This window comes from Cheilinus undulatus, linkage group 2 (genome assembly GCF_018320785.1).
Source record: "Cheilinus undulatus linkage group 2, ASM1832078v1, whole genome shotgun sequence".
Taxonomy (NCBI): domain Eukaryota; kingdom Metazoa; phylum Chordata; class Actinopteri; order Labriformes; family Labridae; genus Cheilinus; species Cheilinus undulatus.
Window position 1 is genome coordinate 19,366,943 of NC_054866.1, and position 18,434 is coordinate 19,385,376.

At 37.8% G+C, this 18,434-nt stretch overlaps 1 protein-coding gene across 5 annotated transcripts in view; it reads left to right on the forward strand.

The window, feature by feature from the left end:
• The window catches only part of sgsm2 (small G protein signaling modulator 2), a 138,990-nt gene that overhangs the window by 12,840 nt on the left and 107,716 nt on the right, over positions 1-18,434 (forward strand). For all 5 annotated transcript variants that reach the window (XR_005993009.1, XR_005993008.1, XR_005993012.1 and 2 more), the window contains exon 2: positions 5,001-5,076. Coding sequence is in view for 2 of the 5 variants with exons in the window: in XM_041807628.1 (XP_041663562.1) it covers positions 5,001-5,076 (76 nt within the window). In the remaining 3 variants the exon portion in view is untranslated. The remainder of the gene's footprint in view (positions 1-5,000; positions 5,077-18,434) is intronic.

Below are 18,434 nucleotides of genomic sequence, written 5' to 3' on the forward strand. Positions count from 1 at the left end.
TTGTTGAATAATTTCTAAGATGAGGGACCTAAAAATAATTGCATATTAAATCACAATCGCAATATTGGAGAAAAAAAATCGCAATTAGATTATTTTCCCAAATCGTTCAGCCCTAATGTGGTCCCAGCTACATCACTCATTGGTTGCTGAAAGGTTGCTTTAAAGCGCATTAGTGCTGTGAAGCTTCACATTTCAACCTTAAGAATTCTTTAATATCCTAACACAGTTGTCCCTAAGGACAGAAAATGTCTGCTTCCCAAAAACAGCTGTAAAAATATTATACACTAATTTTCCACTTTAAACAAGTCAATCTTTTAAAAGTTCTTCAGCTTGAAATCTACCAAATTTTAATGATATTTTTGGTATCTTAACCCTTTAAAGGCCAGTATGTGGACAAATATAAAACTGAAATCTTAACATTAAGAAATGCATTGTCTATGTTAAGATATATGTGGGATTAAAATTTGCGTTTTCAATTGGACATTTTTGTCGTTAGGAACAAATGTGTCCTTTTTTGTGTAGCCATTTTAGGCATTAAAGGAACTGAGATGACAGTGTTGTTGACGATTTGGCATTTTTTGCATTTCTGCTTTTGTTTCATTTTCAACAAGGGGGGTTGCCTCGGAAAATCATATCCATCTGTTGGTGCTTATTTGTTGTTTGCTGACAAATCCCTCTTTTCAATCTCTGCACAGTGCAACACCTGTGAAGTACCACTTTATCTCCTGGTTTTCCTCAAGCAGCTTGTATTTTATTTATGCTAATGAAGTTCCTGGTGTGTGGGAGTCTGGTATGTATAAACAGGAAAGTAAAACAAAAAATCCAGTTTTACCAGATGTACAGTCCAAATGGACAGTCAGCTCAACGAGGGGACAAAAATCTATTTTTAAGAGATTGCTGAAGTCAACATTGACAACTTTTTGTCATTTTGATGTCTGGTTTCTTTGAGCATGCACCAAAAAAATAATACTGATGCTCAGACTAAAATTTGAGAAACTTTTAACCTCACATCATTCATTCTCAGGTGAAATTTAAGACACATAAAGCCAATTTTTAATGGGATTTGTTGGTTTTTTAAACAGTGCCGTGAAAAAGTATTTGCCCTCTTTCTGATTTCTGATTTTTTGCATATTTATCACTCTTAAATGTTTCGGATCATCAAACCATTTATTTTTATTTCACAAAGACAGCTCCTGACTATTCTTAATGGCCTCAGCCTCCCACACCTCTGAAAAACTGAATGAAAACTCTCAGCTGAAAGCCGCTCCTGTCTGAGTTTCATTATCACACAACTGAGCAATTAAATTCATCCTGTGTATCAGTTAGACCCAAACAAGGCGGAGGTGTCAGACAGGCCTGGCTTTAATTACTGACGACATGAATTCTGCAGAGAGCAAAGTTAGAGGAGCGAGCAGAGACTGAGTCAGTGTTGTTGAACTCACGCAGCCTCTCGTCCTCAGAGACGCTGCACAAACACTCCACTGAGTGTTTCCGGGTGTCGGAGTATTAATTGGAAGTCAGTGGTGCGGATGTTTGGGCGACATTGTCAGAGCTGTTATTAGGAGCTGTCACGATGTCAAGAGGAAGCTGCATAATTCTTTTATATTTATGTTTATTTAATCAGGATCTTTCCACACAGTTAGCTTTCCATTCTGATTATCAGCTCTGGATATTGGCATTAATAACAAGAGCTCTTTGAATAAGATATGCCCACATTTATTTGGATTTACAAATATACAGTGCTTAACAAATTTATTAGACCACCTGTCATATTTGTCTCAGAGACCATCCAGCATCATGAAGTGCTTTAATGCGGACTCTTTCATTTTCAGTGAGCTCTCCATGTTTTACCATTTTGAACAGGAAAGAGGAATTTCAAACTGAATTCACAATTTGAGCCGTCTCACTGGGCTTCTCTGAGAAGTCAGAAATTAATCAAGCATAACATTTAACCACTAAAACTATTTTTTCTGTTCAGGAATGCAAGTAAATAACTATAATTTGATATATTAATCAAGAAATAATAACATGCTTTACCAATTTTTCAGTTTTTCAGTAAATCAGTAAATTTGAAAATTCATGGATAACAATAATAATGATATTTTAGCATCAAAAATATCATTTGGGTTAAAGAGCTTCTACATATTTGTGTATTAACCACTGCAGAAACATAAAAAATTATTTTGGTATTTACCAATGCTGTTAATTTAGGGCAGCTGAACCTTATACCGTTCTTGCACATGAACTCCACACATTATGTAGAAAACCTCAGGAAGTTCATAAAGGACTTGCCTACACACAGTTAATACACACATAACGTGTTGGATGTGCTCAAACAAGTTGAAATACTCTGGTTAGGTGAGAGGGGTGGCTAAATTAGGGTGACTATATTTTCAACCCTCCAAATACGGATGCTTTAATTTTATCTTAAACCCACATGTATAAGCTCATGGTACACGAGAATTTTTTTTATCAGTGTGCCTTTTACAACACCAAAGGTTTCTTTTCACAAAAAAACAAACAAACAAAAGAAACGCTTTAATGTCAAAGGTTTCAGTATCATGCTGTGGGGATGCTTCTCAGCAGCTGGCCCTGGAGGGCTTGTAAAGGTAGAGGGTAAAATGAATGTGGCAAAATAAAAGAAAATCCTGGAGGACAATGTTATTCAGTCTGCAAGAGAAATACGGTGAATGTTCTGGAGTCAAAGCCCAGACATCAATCCAATAGAGAATTTGTGGCTGGACCAGCCTGTATCCATGTTTTTTTTTTCTTTTGGGGGGTGGGCTAGTTGCAAAAAGTCTTTGTATGGTCACATTTCTACCATGGTGGACTGAAAATAGACACTAGCCACTAAGAATTGAAAGTTGTCAGTTTCCTGAAGGTCTAAGAGGAAACTGACTTCATTTGCAGCATGACATCTTACCTGATGAACAGGTCTTGTCAGTATGATACGCTCACCAAGACTGAGACATATGAGACAACAAATCAAGTGTGAGCTTTGATGTATGGTGTGATAAAGATCTTTTCTCTCAGTTAAATAGCAATAGGTATACCATACCTACTGTATACAGACAAATACTGGCAAAATGTTGCAGACATGCTGCATTGTTTGGTATTCAGTTGGTTAAAATCAGAATGGGATTGTTCAAAACAGGGACACATAAGTGTCTTACAGATTTTTCGGGACATGAATGGGACATAGAAAACATAACCGTCCAGGTAAATCAGGATGTATGGTGGTCAGCCTGGGTTGAAGACGTGCAGAGAAAAGTCCTCTATAATGGTGAGTGGTTCTCTTTTGGGCCTTTATGCCTTTAATTGTAGAACAGGTAAAGAAATACAGGAAATAGAAGAGATAATGCAGACAGGACTGGGGAGGAGACTGAAGCCTTCAGCTGATGCATTGAAGAATCTAGCATCTGTTTTTGGGGTGTGTGCACCACTGACTGAGCTAAACCCCAACCCCACTGGGTATCATCTAAATGTATTGCAAGCACCACCTCAGGTGAAATTCTCTTGGGGCATTCTGTCACAGGAATCAGTGTTGATTTAGCCTCATGACACAAGAAGTTTTTGACTGCAGAATATCTCCTTTAATGTCGTAAAACTACTAGCACCTTCACTCAAGATGAGGAACTGCTGTCATTGTAGATTGTTCTTATGCAAAGATTGGTGTTATATTTCACATTGTTTGTGGAAAAGAATGTGTACAAACATTTTTGTGTATTTTAAAATTAGTTTAAAACCCATGGAAGCATCATGGGCTTGCATTCTTTCTAATGAGGAGGCTTTTCATTATTTTTTCAAAGAAGTTTGATCACCCAGAGGTCAGTAAGAGTGTGAACTGGTTCCTTGATTTATTACCTCAGAAAATGTCTCCCTAATGAGTTGATTATCTCAGTCTCTAAATCTTCTTCAAAACCCGTGATGTACATTTCTTGAATTTTATTTCCATTCTCAGTCAAATAATTGATGAAGCAACAAGTGCCTTGGGGCACAGTTTTCATTCCTTAGCCAGTCGATACATGAAGCTCAGTGTTAGTTCATGCAGGACACAGTAGTCAAACGCCCAGCCATGATCAGCTGATGCCAGCTTATCCGGATTATCACCTCCCAGCTCCCACAGCCAATTACGGCTCTTTCTCTCAACACAGTGGTGTATTTAAATATGATGTACTTCTTACTAATCCCTGCTTTCATTTATGCTGATGCACCACGCTGCTGTTGCTGCCAAAGCTTAACCTCCTCCACCCCAGCATCCTCCTTTATAGTATAAAGCTTGTTACACCCTCATATTGAGAATCATGCTACTATGTATTGATTGCTTTTGGACGAATTTTGTTGTATTTAGTACACATTGTCTCTAATTTATCCATCCATATGGGAGTTTCTAGCTTTGCGCTCCTTGGAAAGTCAAAGCATGCTGCTTGACTAACCCAGGAAATGTCTTTTTAGTTGAGCCCTCTCTGCTGAGTGAAACTGTAAATGATAAAATGTATGAGTTTTACAAGTTTGTGATTTCTTGATGATGTGGTGGGAAAGCTCAGCTCAGGAGAAGCAGAATCGAGCCTGTTCATGTTAGACCAGCGTAAGAATTTGTTAGTGGGTGGTGTGCTGTGTTGATCTACTTGTTCTACACTACACACTAAACAAACAAAACTGTGAAATCAGTGATTATTTGTTGTCATGTGTGGGGTTTTTCACACTGAAAAAGTTGGCTTATGTTTTCAAATTTTGATTGTGGCAAGCTTCACTCATAAAAAGTCTGATGAATTTAATCATTTATTACAAACAAAATCATATTAAAGGTATCATTAAAGGTATGCCGGTAAAAACATATGGACTCAGCTTTAGAGAAAAAGCATTGTAACCACTCATCAAGGTTTGAAAGATTATTTCTTTTTAAGAGCACAGTGAAAAAGCTATAGCGGTTACAGCTCAGTGAAACCTTGATGTTGATTCAAACACACTAACCATTGTGTATGTCTTTTTGTGTGCAGGTAAAGCAAATTATGGAGGAAGCAGTGACGAAGAAGTTTGTCCACGAAGACAGCAGCCACATCATCGCTTTGTGCAGTGAGTAAGATTTTCTGTCTCCTTTTCTTCCTCTCCCTGTCCTGCACACACACTTGTTGAGCTCTCTCAGCAGGTGCCAGGCTGCTGTGTCTCCGTCAAGGACTCTCTTTGACGTCACTGAGCTGCTGCATCAATGGAAAGTTAATAATCACAGTGGAGCTAATGGAAACCAATTTCAGAGAAGGGTTGTACAGACACCAGGCTTTCTGAGCCACTGACACATCCATCCGTGCGCGCGTGTGTGTATGTGTGTGTGTGTGGGGGGGGGGGGTGTTAGGGGTTGCCCCTGCTGGCCGGATGCTTGGTCTTGCAGTGTGTGTCTCACAGCTTCCAGCCTTCCACAGATCTGACTCTGTGCATAAGTTCAGTTGGATGAAAAATGATATACTCAGAATATCTGGACTCTGTTTCTTGGGGTTAAAACACATAAATGTGTCCAAGTAATGCTGAGGTCAGACTGCCCAATCTTTTTGTCCCTTACAGATTAGGTGATCACAAAGGTAGAAATCTGTGCAGCGACTTGACCCACAGACATGACCAACTACGTGGTAGTACCCAGTCAATCAACACTGCATTTGTTGTTTAGGGAGGGCCCGAAGCAATGCCTAGAAGGGCTAAGTAAGGCTAAAAAAGTACAACGGCACAGTTTTGTGGTGCTAGCAAACTGCAAATTTTTTGGGATGACTTGCAGGTATATGTAGGACAGATAAGGAATCTAAAGTAGACTTCATAACTCAGATGTTTCTGTCTCTGTTCTGATGTTTGTATTAGGTCACTTTAACGAGACTGATCGCTGTGAGACATTGTGCAAACCCTGCTCACTGACCGCATGACCCCCCTGAAGGAAATTATAACATTACAACAGAAAACTGTTGCCACAAAGTTGGAAGCATAGCGTTGTCCAAAACTGGTATGCTGAAGCATTAGGATTACCTTCTTTCCCAGTTCAGGGCTCTGTGTGGGCCAGTCAAGTTCTTCTACACCGGACTCATCAAACCATGTCTTTGTAGTCCTTGTTTTGTGCACTGTCATGTTGGAATAATAAAGGGTCTTTCCAAATCTGTTGCCACAAAGTCAGAAACATAGCATTGTCCAAAATGTCTTGGTGTGCAGAAGCATTAAGATTGCCCCTCAGTGGAGATAAGGGGCCTAGCCCAACCCCTGAAAAACAGCCACATACCATTATCCCTCATTACAAACTTCCATAAAGCTCATGCCACACCGTTTTTGTGCTGACATTAATGCCCATGGAAGTTCAAAACTCAGCAGTCGTTGACCCCACATTGTGGTTTTATGTAGTCTTCGACTGAGTTGCTGTTGTTCCTGAATGCTTCCACGCTCCAGTAATATCACTGACAGCTGACTGTGGAATATCCAGCGGGAATGGAATTTAACAAACCAACCTTACTGCAAAATTGGAATCCTATCACAGTACCATACCCCAGTCTTATGCCATTTAATGTCTGTGTGTTAGGACGTTGTTGATCCTAACCCACAGCCAGAGACTGCAGCTTAACAACAGAAAAAGGGGAAGAAATAAAAAAGAATCCAACACAGAATCTACAGCTGTCATTATAATACAAAAAATTACACTGCTCAGTGCATCCAGGATTAGGGCTGGCAGCGCCACTGCATCTGTATCACAAACCTGTTATTATTCTCTCAAGTAACTCCACCACATATACACCCCCTCTGACTGTGAAGTTGTTTTCTATTTTTAGTGATCAGAGCGGATGTTTCTGTCTCTGTTCTGATGTTTGTATTAGGTCACTTTCATGAGACTGATCGCTGTGAGTCATCATGCAAACCCTGCTCACTGACCAAATGACCCCCTGAAGGAAATTATAACATGACTCTCTTGAACCCTCCCCATGTGCAGATTGGATTGTGTGTGAATGTGTGTTAATAGGTGTGTGTAACTGAGAGACACGGACGGCACAGAGAGTGACAGCTGTGTCGTCATAAGTCGCTTCTTGTCGTGTGTAATGTGTGATGATGGCTGCACTCAGCGTCATGATGGCAGATGATGGTATAAAGAACGCTGCCAACATTTTGGATGAAAAATGAATGGTAAAAATATGTTTAATACACTAGATTGGGAAAAATCATATTTTGCAGCAAGGAACAAGCTCTCTTTAGAATACCTGATGATCCACTCCAGAAAGCAAACGATTTTAATCAGCTACAAAAAACTAATGACAAGCTTTAAATGAAAGATATTTAAATATTCAGATTAACTTTGTGCAGACTGTAATTCAAAGTCACATCTTACTGAATACCGTCTACTCATGGATAAAGATGGCCCTGTTAAAGTCACAAAACATTTGACCCCCTTCACATAAATGTGATCCTGTAGGCTGACATTGTGGCGTCACTGTGCTGCAGCCAATACCTGAGCTCATGCACGGTGTAAGGTGTAAAAGGTAAAGGTCAGATGCTAATGATACCCTGTGATGTCAGTGCAGTAGTGAGTCACTGCAGCTCCACTCTCACTGCCAGTACCTGTTCATTGTGCAGCGTCTTCTGTTAATGAAGGCCAAATTAATCCCATTGTTTCATTAGTGGAGAGCCACGGCTGTACAGTGGTCTTAAGGAGGGGATTAACTGAATCATTTAATTAAACAGTCACATTAAGGGTTTGCCTCTGCAGCATGCTTTGATGTGAAGACTGTTTCACTTTTTAAGAAACATCTTTGCTTCTGACATCATTTCTGCTACAGTCATTTTATGTTTCAACATACACTAAAGAGAAACAAAGAATACAAAAAATTACAGTGTTTTAGTGTTTCTATTTAAAAACAGATTATTTTAAATAAAGATTTCATAAAGAACTTCTCTCAACTGAGATAAAACAGTATAACATTTGGTCTGAACTTTCAGTAACCTCTTGTGGTTTAAACTTGTGGATTACTTTTGTTATTGTTGTAATTTATTACACACATATGTTTAATGTTGGCAGCTAAATGTTTGCAGCACTTGGAGTCCAAGACAAATTCCTACAAGGGGACAATAAAAGTTTACTGCATTTTGTGTCAAATCGTACATCATATCACATTGCTTGGCTTTATAATCATATATCGGTTAAGGTTGTATCAGGTGATTCATATCAGTTCAATTTGCATTGTATCCTATCATATTGTATCGTGTCATATTGTATTTGTTGGTTGGTATCTTTTTGGGTCATATCTTAACAGTCCATACAATATCTGTTCATACTGTATCTACATGAATTGTTTTGTATGATATCGTATTGTTTATATCGCATCATATCGGTTCAGGTTGTATCTGTATTGTTTCAGCTGGTATCATGCTTGTTCAAATCATATGCCATCACATTGTATTGTATCGTATCAGTTTGTTTCAAATCAGTCTGTACCAACTGAATCAACTTGTATGGTATTGTAAGGAAACATATTGGTTCATATTGTATCATGTCGTAATCATTTCAAACCAGTTTGTATTTTATTGGATCACATTGTATTATTTCGTTTCATTTCTTTTCGAATCGTTTCATTTTCTTTTCGTATTCTATCTTTTTGTTTTATTTTGTGTCGTTTCTTTTTATATCATATAGTTTCTTTTCTTTATGTATGGCATCGTTTCGTTTCTTTTTGTATCCTATCTTTTCGTTTTCTTTTTGTTTTGCTGCTTGTCTTTTCGTATCCTTTCATTTCGTATCGTTTCCTTTCATATTGTATCGAACCGTATCGTGTCGGTTCATATCAGATCAATTCATATCATATCTATTTGAATCATATCGTATTGTAACGTAACATATGGTATTGTAGTTTATTGTATTGTATTGAATTGGTTCATTTATCATATTGTTCCACACCATATTGGTTCTTATCGTATCATATCTGCTAATATCATGTCATAACATGTTGTTTTAAAAATGCTATTCATTGCTGAAGTGCATGAAACTGCAGTTGTTTACAAGAGATTAGCTGCTTCACAGACCAAGTAAACCAAATTAGGTACTATGATAAAATATCTATTTTTACAGCAGGCAAGAAAAGCATTTGACTGACCGGTGTTAAAGTAGTTTTGGTCTTTACAGTTTATTTCATTTTATGTTAAATTTGGTGGAATTGAATTTTCTTACATTTTACTTGTTTAGATTAAATTTTAAAAAAGGCTAACAGTTATACATTACGAGGTTGACTTGTTATAGCCGTTGGCCAGGAAGCCTTAGGCCCAGTGCAGCTCCACCCGAGGGATGCCGATAGTCTCATGGTTACGTCCATGTGCAGGTCCTTGGAGCAGGTGGCCCAAGTTGAAGTCCAGCCTGTGACTCTGTGCATGTCTCTCCCACTTACTCTCTCTCTGCCAGGTCTCCAACCATATCCACTGTCCTATTACAGTAAACTCATAAAAGCCCAAAAGCAAATCTCACAAAGATTTTTTCATGTGTTGAAACAAAGCAGACCACTGGTGTCTGAGTTTGAAGGTACAATAGTAAATGGACTTGAGTTTGTATAGCATCATATCACTGTAGTGAGCTTTTGCACTGCATGTTACACCTACCCAGTTACTCCACATTCACACACTCATGGTGTAGGTTGCTGTGTTGAGTGACCATCAGTATCAGCTAATTCCATTCATACGCCTCTGGTGAAGCGGTGGATTAGGACACTAGGAGCTGGGGATTGCAGGACACCCAACTCTACCTTCTGAGCCAATGTTATCCTGGAGTGATATCTACAGGTGTATTGTATTTTATCTGCAGTTGAAGTCAAATCAGTTATCTGACATTTGAAATAGAACAGTTCATTTCCTCATTCATGACTCTGCATGGCTGAATAAGCACAAAACATATATGATGATATAACTAGCATAATGATTGCATTGCCAAATAGCATTCAGGAAGAGTTCGTCTGAGCTACACAGACACACCAATGCACAGGTTTTAACTCATGATGGTGTAGGCCACTACTGCATAGATTTCAATGAAGACATACGAGTCATTTTTAATATGGCTACCTCCACCCTGGAGCCTCAAAACAGCTCTTCAGGAACCAGTGGGTGATGTTATTGGCACTACAGTGATGATGCAGTCTAGGATGACCCAGGTTTTAGATGTCAAGCTAATGGAAGCATCGTGGGCTTGCATTCTTTCTAATGAGGAGGCTTTTCACAATTTTTTCAAAGAAGTTTGATCACCCAGAGATCAGTAAGAGTGTGAACTGGTTCCTTGATTTATTACCTCAGAAAATGTCTCCCTAATGAGTTGATTATCTCAGTCTCTAAATCTTCTTCAAAACCCATGATGTGCATTTCTTGAATTTTATTTCCATTCTGAGTCAAATAATTGATGAAGCAACAAGTGCCTTGGGGCCAAGGTTATCATAGTTTTGAATTTTTCATTAGTTTTTATTTTTATTTTGTTTTGACTTTTTGTTCTCAATTTCAGTTCAGTTTTAGTTAGTTTTTCATGATGGTTTTTCAGTTTAGTTTTGAGAAAATTATAAGTTTTAGTGTTAGTTTTAATTCGTTTTAGTGTTAGTTTTAGTTTTTATGAAACATGTTATACTTGTCTGTTTACCCAAAGCATTTTGTAATGAACACTCAAAACATCATATCATTTTAAAAATGTATTCAAATGAAACACAATATTGAACTGTAACAACACCCACAGAAGAAAATCTGTGAAACAATACATGTGTCAGTAAGTGGACTTCTGTCATAAACCTGAAAAATATCAACTAGGCACCACAATTACTATACAGTGGAAACAGGTTCTGCCATGAGCACCTAACTGTGTCCCACAATATTTCTAAGATGACATACAGGAAGTATCAGCCTTGAAAAGGTGACATGAATCTTAGAGGGAAACATTTTAAGAAAACTGCTTCAAGGTCAGGTGTCTTTTACTTGACTTGAATTTCAGTTCAAGTAAATTAGTAAACTTCTTGAAGGCACTCGACCCACAAAGTCGTGTAGACATACCAGTTTTTATGAAGATATTCACCAACACTTCCTCTCGCTTGTGGTGTTCCGGTGAGTGTACTAACCAGTAGCTCTCAGGCCGCCGCTGGAAGCACTGCAAAAGTGTACTCTGCAGTGACCCGGACTGCATCAGGCTGCGCACCCGGGTTTTAGCTTCTGAGGGTTGGAAGCTGGGCGCTCTCCTTTACCTTGTCGAGGTATGCTAGGTTAGCAGTCTTGTGCGAGCTTCTCAAATGAACTTTCAAATTAGTGGGATTTTTTCCCTTGAGTAATAGTCCACAGTTTCCCACATTCTTCTACGAGACACTTGCTTTTATCTAAAACACAGTCATACCTGAAGTTATCCCAAATGGGGCTGCTTTCTCCCATCTTTCTGCGATGCCGCCATGATGTTAAATACGGACATTTGTAAACACAGACACGTAGTGTCACGTGTTGCCACACGCTGCTGTAAAACACAGACAGGTTGAAATAACAGGATGATGATTCAATTTTCACCTGGCACATGTTTATAATACATGAATAAAATGAAAACGAAGGATATTTCACACATGTTTTTATTTCCTTTTAGTTGGTTTTGCAAACTTGAAATACAGTTTTAGTTAGTTATGGTTTTTTCAAAAAGTGTCGTTTTTATTTTAGTTTTAGTTAACGAAAATATTTTAGAGGATTTAGTTTCAGTTATTTTGTTTGTCTTCGTTAACGGTTATAACCATGCAAATTTTAGATTCATTCCTTAGCCAGTCGATACATGAAGCTCAGTGTTAGTTCATGCAGGACACAGTAGTCAAATGCCCAGCCATGATCAGCTGACGGCCAGCTTATCCAGATTATCACCTCCCAGCTCCCACAGCCAAATTACAGCTCTTTCTCTCAACACAGTGGTGTGTTTGAATATGATATACTTCTTACTGATCCCTGCTTGCATTCATGCTGATGCACCATGCTGCTGCTGCTGGCAAAGCTTAACCTCCTCCACCCCAGCATCCTCCTTTATGGCATACAGCACCCTCATATGGAGATTTTTGCTACTAGTATTTGTTGCTTTTGAACTAATATTATTGCACTCGGTATGCATTATCACTGATTTATCCATCCATATCGGGGTTTCTAGCTATGTGCTCCTTGGAAAGTCAAAGCATGCTGCTTGAATGACCCAGGGAGCATCTTTTGAGCAGCGCCTCTCTGCCAAGTAAAACTGTAGATCCATTTTACAATAAAAAGGTAGCCTCTCACCCCTCTTTAGCTCATTCTAATATGTTCAGTTTTGACTTCAAAAAGCGAGAAATCAGTGAGGAAAACTATGAACTCAAGGCTTCAGAATGAAAGACCAAAAACCCAATAGATTTCTTCCCACTTCTCAATCAGCAAGCAAATCCATTGATAAAAAATGAAGATAATGTACCAGTTTCCATGGTAAACCAGCATGTTACATCTTTTGTTTGGGTGAGAATGTTAATATCAGATTGTTTCTGTGGCTTCATATCTCAGTCCAGATATCTTTATCTCAGAAACCTGACCTTTAGGAGGCACTCTTCACACATCATTCTCTGACTTAGTTACACTTAGGTTTAGTTGTGATTGCATGTTTTAAAGACAGATGCATTGTCATCTTTTCAACATCATGCTGCACTGGTTTCAGAAATTGGATTAAGATCCATCTTCAATGCTCAAATTCACACTTTGATTTCTTCAGAGCTGTCCAATCTGCCTGAGATGCACCAAGCATCCAAGTGTAAAATGTAATAACAATGAAACAACAGACTGGACAAAAGGGACCCTATAAATAAATATTATGCAGGTAAAGATTAGTTGCATAACTTTAAATTTACTGGGTAGATACAGGGGGATCTGATCAATGACTGATGCTTAAAAGTCAACCAGTTAGTCTTTATTTGCCAATCCATAAAGACATTTTACAAAGGGGCAGGTCTAGACTGCACTCTTTGTTTTATTATTCTTAAAGACCCAACATTAATTCACTATGAGGATAGCACTAAGTAACACTGAGCAACACTACTGGCAAGGACAGAATTCCTTTTAAAAAGCAAAACCATCAAGTAGAACAAGACTCATCAAGACCACCAAAACCCTCAAACAATCAAAACACAAGACTCAAAGTATACCCTCATGTTTTTATTTTATAAACAGAGAATTTCCTTGATAATTCCTTTAGACCTTAATGTACAATTATTGAGCCTTTACTGCAGAAATTATCAACTATATTTTGCTTGCATTCTTATATCTGTGCTAATGGTCACCCTTTATATCTGTCAGTGGGCTCTACAAATTCTAAACTAATGAAAAAGTATCAAAAAGATGTTGACCATAAAGATTCAGTGTTTGTTTAAAAAATACAGCAATTTTTAAATGTGAAAAGTGGTGATTTTGAAAATAGGAGGTTATGACTTGATGGCTGTGATTTGTACAAGGGGCAACTTTTTTCTTGACAGATGCTGTAAGGGCCAGACTTCTAAACAAACTTCTATGAAGTATTATTTAAAAAAATTACAATTTTCTTCTAAAATGTGTGCAGTTTTTAGCCTTAAACAGTTGTAACACTGTAACACTAAGCCCAGCTACAGTCATCAGTACCTACGTCCAGGGTAAGTGAGCGGATAACCTAATGCCTCTCCCTGCTTACATTTTACGGGGATGTGTTACCTGAGTTTCCCTGGGTGAGTATTAAACTCACACTATCTGAGGGCTGTGTGTGAGGATGATTTAGCTATGCTCATATCAGAGTAGTGAAATATTCAGGTAAAACAAGCTGAAAAACTCACAGAGAAACAACAGCGGACAGGAATGAAAAAAAGCCCCATCTAAAGCCTGGATAAGCAGTGTCACACAACCCTTGTGTATAGTGTGTTTCCATAAAAGTGGTCCGGATTGATTCAGTATAGTTTTGCCATGGTTTAGCTCATTAAACTCTGATCTTACTCATATTTCCTCAGCTCAAGTTTATCTCACCAACTTTCAGTGAATCTCTTTTTAGAGATCCAGATCATTTGGCTTAGCTCAGTAGAGCTGGTTGTTTGACTCCCAAACAGCTCTTCGTTTGGTAACAGTTTGGCTTTTTAATATGGATTAAATGACAAAGGATGGAGGAAACACCCAAATGGGAGCTGGTTACTGTGGCTAACATAACACAAGCTCATTTGTAAACGGCCCATCATCACTCAGACGCTTGACTCCACAAGGTTTATTCAGTTGATGGTACATCGCCATTTAATTCGAAGCGTTTTTGTGACAAAATGAGGTTGTTAATTTGTTAAAGGGGCTCAGCTAGTCTCTTTGCTCAGAACAAGGCACCTCTAGACTCTTTCCCTCTTCATCTGACATGACAACACTTGCACAAAGCCTGCAGGACTGAGTATGTGTGGAATCAATCACCTCCAAGCCTGGTAATCTGTTAAACTGTGGTAAAAATCACTTTTTTGTAAAGTGTAGGGATCGTATTTAAATTTCTCTGATGATAATTGCAGTGTAGAGGTCCATTTAGAGCAGTGAAATACTAACTTTCCTGCATTCCCATTCATTCCTAATGGTGGTCCCTCACTTCCTGACTCCCAGTGGACTTTCAGGATCACGTGACTACAAACAACTAAAATTGAATCAATCCTTCATTTGTCTTGGCATCCTCGTCTTGTGGCGTCCATTACTTATATAGCCTGTTGCAAATGCAAGAATGCAAACTGGGTTTAGAATACTATATGATATAACAACTCAACTGTTCAATAAATGAGAAAAGAGACCTTTTGTTCATTTAAAGACTAGCAGAATAGAAAACTAACATGGGCAGGTATCCTCATTTCCTTATTGTTATTTATTTATTTATTTGGTATGGATTGTTTCCAATGACACCCGTCTGTTGACACCTTCAAATAAATAATCCTATAAAGATGCATATCCACCTGGCACCATCTGCTATTTTTGTGCATTTATTTATTGAATGATGAAGATTATGAAGATTAAAGAGAAGTTAAAATAAAGTCAGGTCTCTTATAGGGCGCCTTTTTCGCATTGTAAAATAAAAACTGACGGGGTCTCTGGTGTCTGTCTTTACACCTCCAAGTATCCTGTTGTTAAGTGTAAAATAACAATATACCAAAAAAAAAAATTCTACATAATGCTAGCTGATCTTTCTGTTCTTTCATTAATAATAGCCAGCCAGTTAGCTTGGACGGCCAGTGAGTTGTGAGTGGGCGATGGTGGCACCCCAGTTAAAGACAGGAACCTGCAGGATGTTAGTTGGCCCGTCTCTCTGCGTGGTTGGACTCGACTGTTGTGTAACTGTGTCCATGTGTAGGAGTCCGAAACTTCTCCACAACATTTAAAATGATCACATAACTCACCCTCATTAGCCTGTGCATGGGGGAGTCAAGTTGTATAATCTGAGATGTATTTTTTCTGTGGTCGGTATATAATGCACAATAAATCTCCTTATGCGCAAAAAAGAAGTAAAATAAAATCTTAACTGTGTCACAAAAGATGCTCTACCCTGAAACGAGCCAGTGTGTGTTATTAATAGAGCACCCAAAAATACCATCATTTAAAAACTGCCATCACATTCACTGGCTCCGTTTTCCTTCATGTCAAGACAGAAAAAGGAGAATTAAATATTCAAGTTAAAGCAGAATGGTGATCAGTCTTCACTGAGTCAAGCAGCCCTTAAAATATCCGGTCTTCAATTAAGTGTACAGGCTGTAATTAAAGACTAATGGCTAATTATAGGCAGAGCCAAAGCCTGTTAAGTTGTCATTATGTCATAGCTTAACAGCAGGGAGACATTTTTACCAGCCTCCATCTTTGTGGGCAGAAAAAAGTTGAAGCCTGAAAAAGAAAGATCATGGATGTATTGAATAAAGTAAAACAGCTTTTTTACCTACTTAATTTCTTTGACAGAAATGTTTTCTGCTTTATATTACCTTTCATTGAACTATGAGACGACAGTGCTTAAATTCTCGCACATTATTCCAGCACATCAAAGTTGTCTCTGACAAGGAAATTTCTCACTTAAGCTTGGCTCAACAGAGAAAAACACGGAGGGAATTTAAGGCAGAGTTGGCATTTTAATCAGGAAAGTTTTAGCAAATGTGACAGCGCTGAAGTGGGTGGAAACTTTCAGCTCATTAATGAGGCTCTTACATTTACAGGTCTAAGTGTGGCTGTTTGTGTTGCAGAGCCAGACCACCTTTTTCTGTGGAGGATTTAGGCTTGTGTCCATAAATGTTTTTTTTTTTATTGGCTGTGGTGTTCTATCTAATGGAGATTTGTAACAAAGCAGCTCTGTGTAGTAGAGGGAGGTTGACAGAGGTTATATGCTGATTGAGGTGTGCTCCCTCTTAATCTTGGACAAAAATTTACCAAAGATGATCAAAACATGCTCTCTATTTCCTTACAATGCAGATGTAGTAAGTAGTGGTGTATAAAGTGATTCTGTGCTGGGAGCATTATTCTACAGGGGATGCTATATGGGGCAAGGAACCGTATATGTTCACTTCAGTCGACTTCCTTTTTGGCTCACTCCAACTATCTGTAAAACATCCAAACCTGACCAATCAGCAGTTGCCCAGAGGGTCTCAAACTTCCTGTTTCTTCCAGAACTTAAAAAAATGCAGTTTTACGTCTCTTTCAGTCCCAAACAAACAGCCTCAAAATCAAAACTAACCGTGATAAGTTACATATTTTAAAGGTGAGTAGTAGTGCTTAATGTCATAACAAGTTTTGTTTGTGCAGGATTCCTATCAACTACTAAAATTTTATCATGAAAATTGGAGAGACCATATCTGGACATAAGCCCGTTTAGGGGTGTAAAATGCTGTCTTATGGTCAGCTCTAGAGCAAGCCATGCTAAAGGAATCTTTTGACAAATAACTCATTTTAATGTAGGATAACCGTACTCTATAGTCTAGTTGGATGTTGCCACAGGTTTGTCAGAAATAAAAGAGTTATCTAGTGGTAAATGTGAACAATTAATAGAAACTTTCAAGGTATAAAAAGTAAATTAGGGGTGATTTTTGGTCAGTTTTGTAATTTACAACAGTTTTATACTTATTTGGTTTGTATCAGTTGTTAATTTGACTGTGACCTTTATTCTTCTTATTATTTAAAATTATTCACTTACTTACGCATACTGTCCAACTTTGGGCATAGGCCACAAACAAGAGCTCTCCCAGTCCTGGGCCAGTTTCTCTAGCTGTCCAAAGTCATTTAATATTTGTGATGGTCTTTTTTACGTTTTCTGGTGGAATTATAAAGAGAAATAATTGGTTCAACTAGTGAAACATATGTGATTTAAATAATTTTACAACAGCTTCATTAAACTTAAATGGCATGAATCTGTTGTTATTTTTATTATTTGAATTATTTACTTACTTACACCTACTTATGACATTTAATATTTAATGATTATGGGATTTTTATGTTTTCTGGTGGAATTATACGGAAAAATAAGTGATAAAACTAGTGAAATATATGTGATTTAAATCAGTTTTACAACAGAATAACAGCTCTATTAAACTTAAATGGCATACTTATTTTACTACTTTCCAAATTCACTTAGTTATTCAATATTTGTGACTATTATAGGTGTCCTGTAGGAATCATAAGGTAAAACTGGGGGTACTTGTCATGTCTGGCCTCTAAGAGTTCAGGATCTACAGTTAACCTCACCATGTCTTGTAAAATGAACATTTTGTGTTTAAATAACTTTTTAATAAGTAAATACTCGTTAGGCTATGTATTTATTTATTTTCCATTAACATTTTAATACACAGTACATACACTTTATGTATTTATTCACCCTAAATGAGCAAGGAATCATTTATGGTCACTTTGTTAACCCTGATTTTCACCATAATAATGAAAAATATTAAGTGACACAAGTGAAAAAGCATTGGGATATCCACCAATTATATTCTAGGTTTTAAAGTTTGAATTTCCAGTATTTCAATAAGTGGCCTATAAAGGGTTAAATTATAAAGAAATTGTAACTTTTTGATGATTTAAAAATTTCGCAATGCATATGGAGTGAGCAGTGTATTAACATGAAGTTTTTGTGTTTTTTGAGAGAATGAATTAGAATTAATGAACACCACAGTAGCATTTTCTGACACCAGAGTCTCCTTAATTTCAGAGCGCCTCTGCACACTTCACATGGTTAGAAGTTATCTTGCAGTACCTCCCTTCTTAGTGACTGATTTAAATGCTCTGCATGCTCACTCTCAGCTTTTATTCAAGGAAATTTCAAAGAGAAAAGGTTAAAACAATGCTGAGGAATCCTTCCCTGGCAGTGGCAGTAGCTCTGTATCTGGAAAAAATATATTCTCTAAAAAAAGAATGTGGGTGGATGAAAGCAACCATGCAAGGACAAGGCAGGGAGAATATCTCTGACTTGTTCAAGAGCT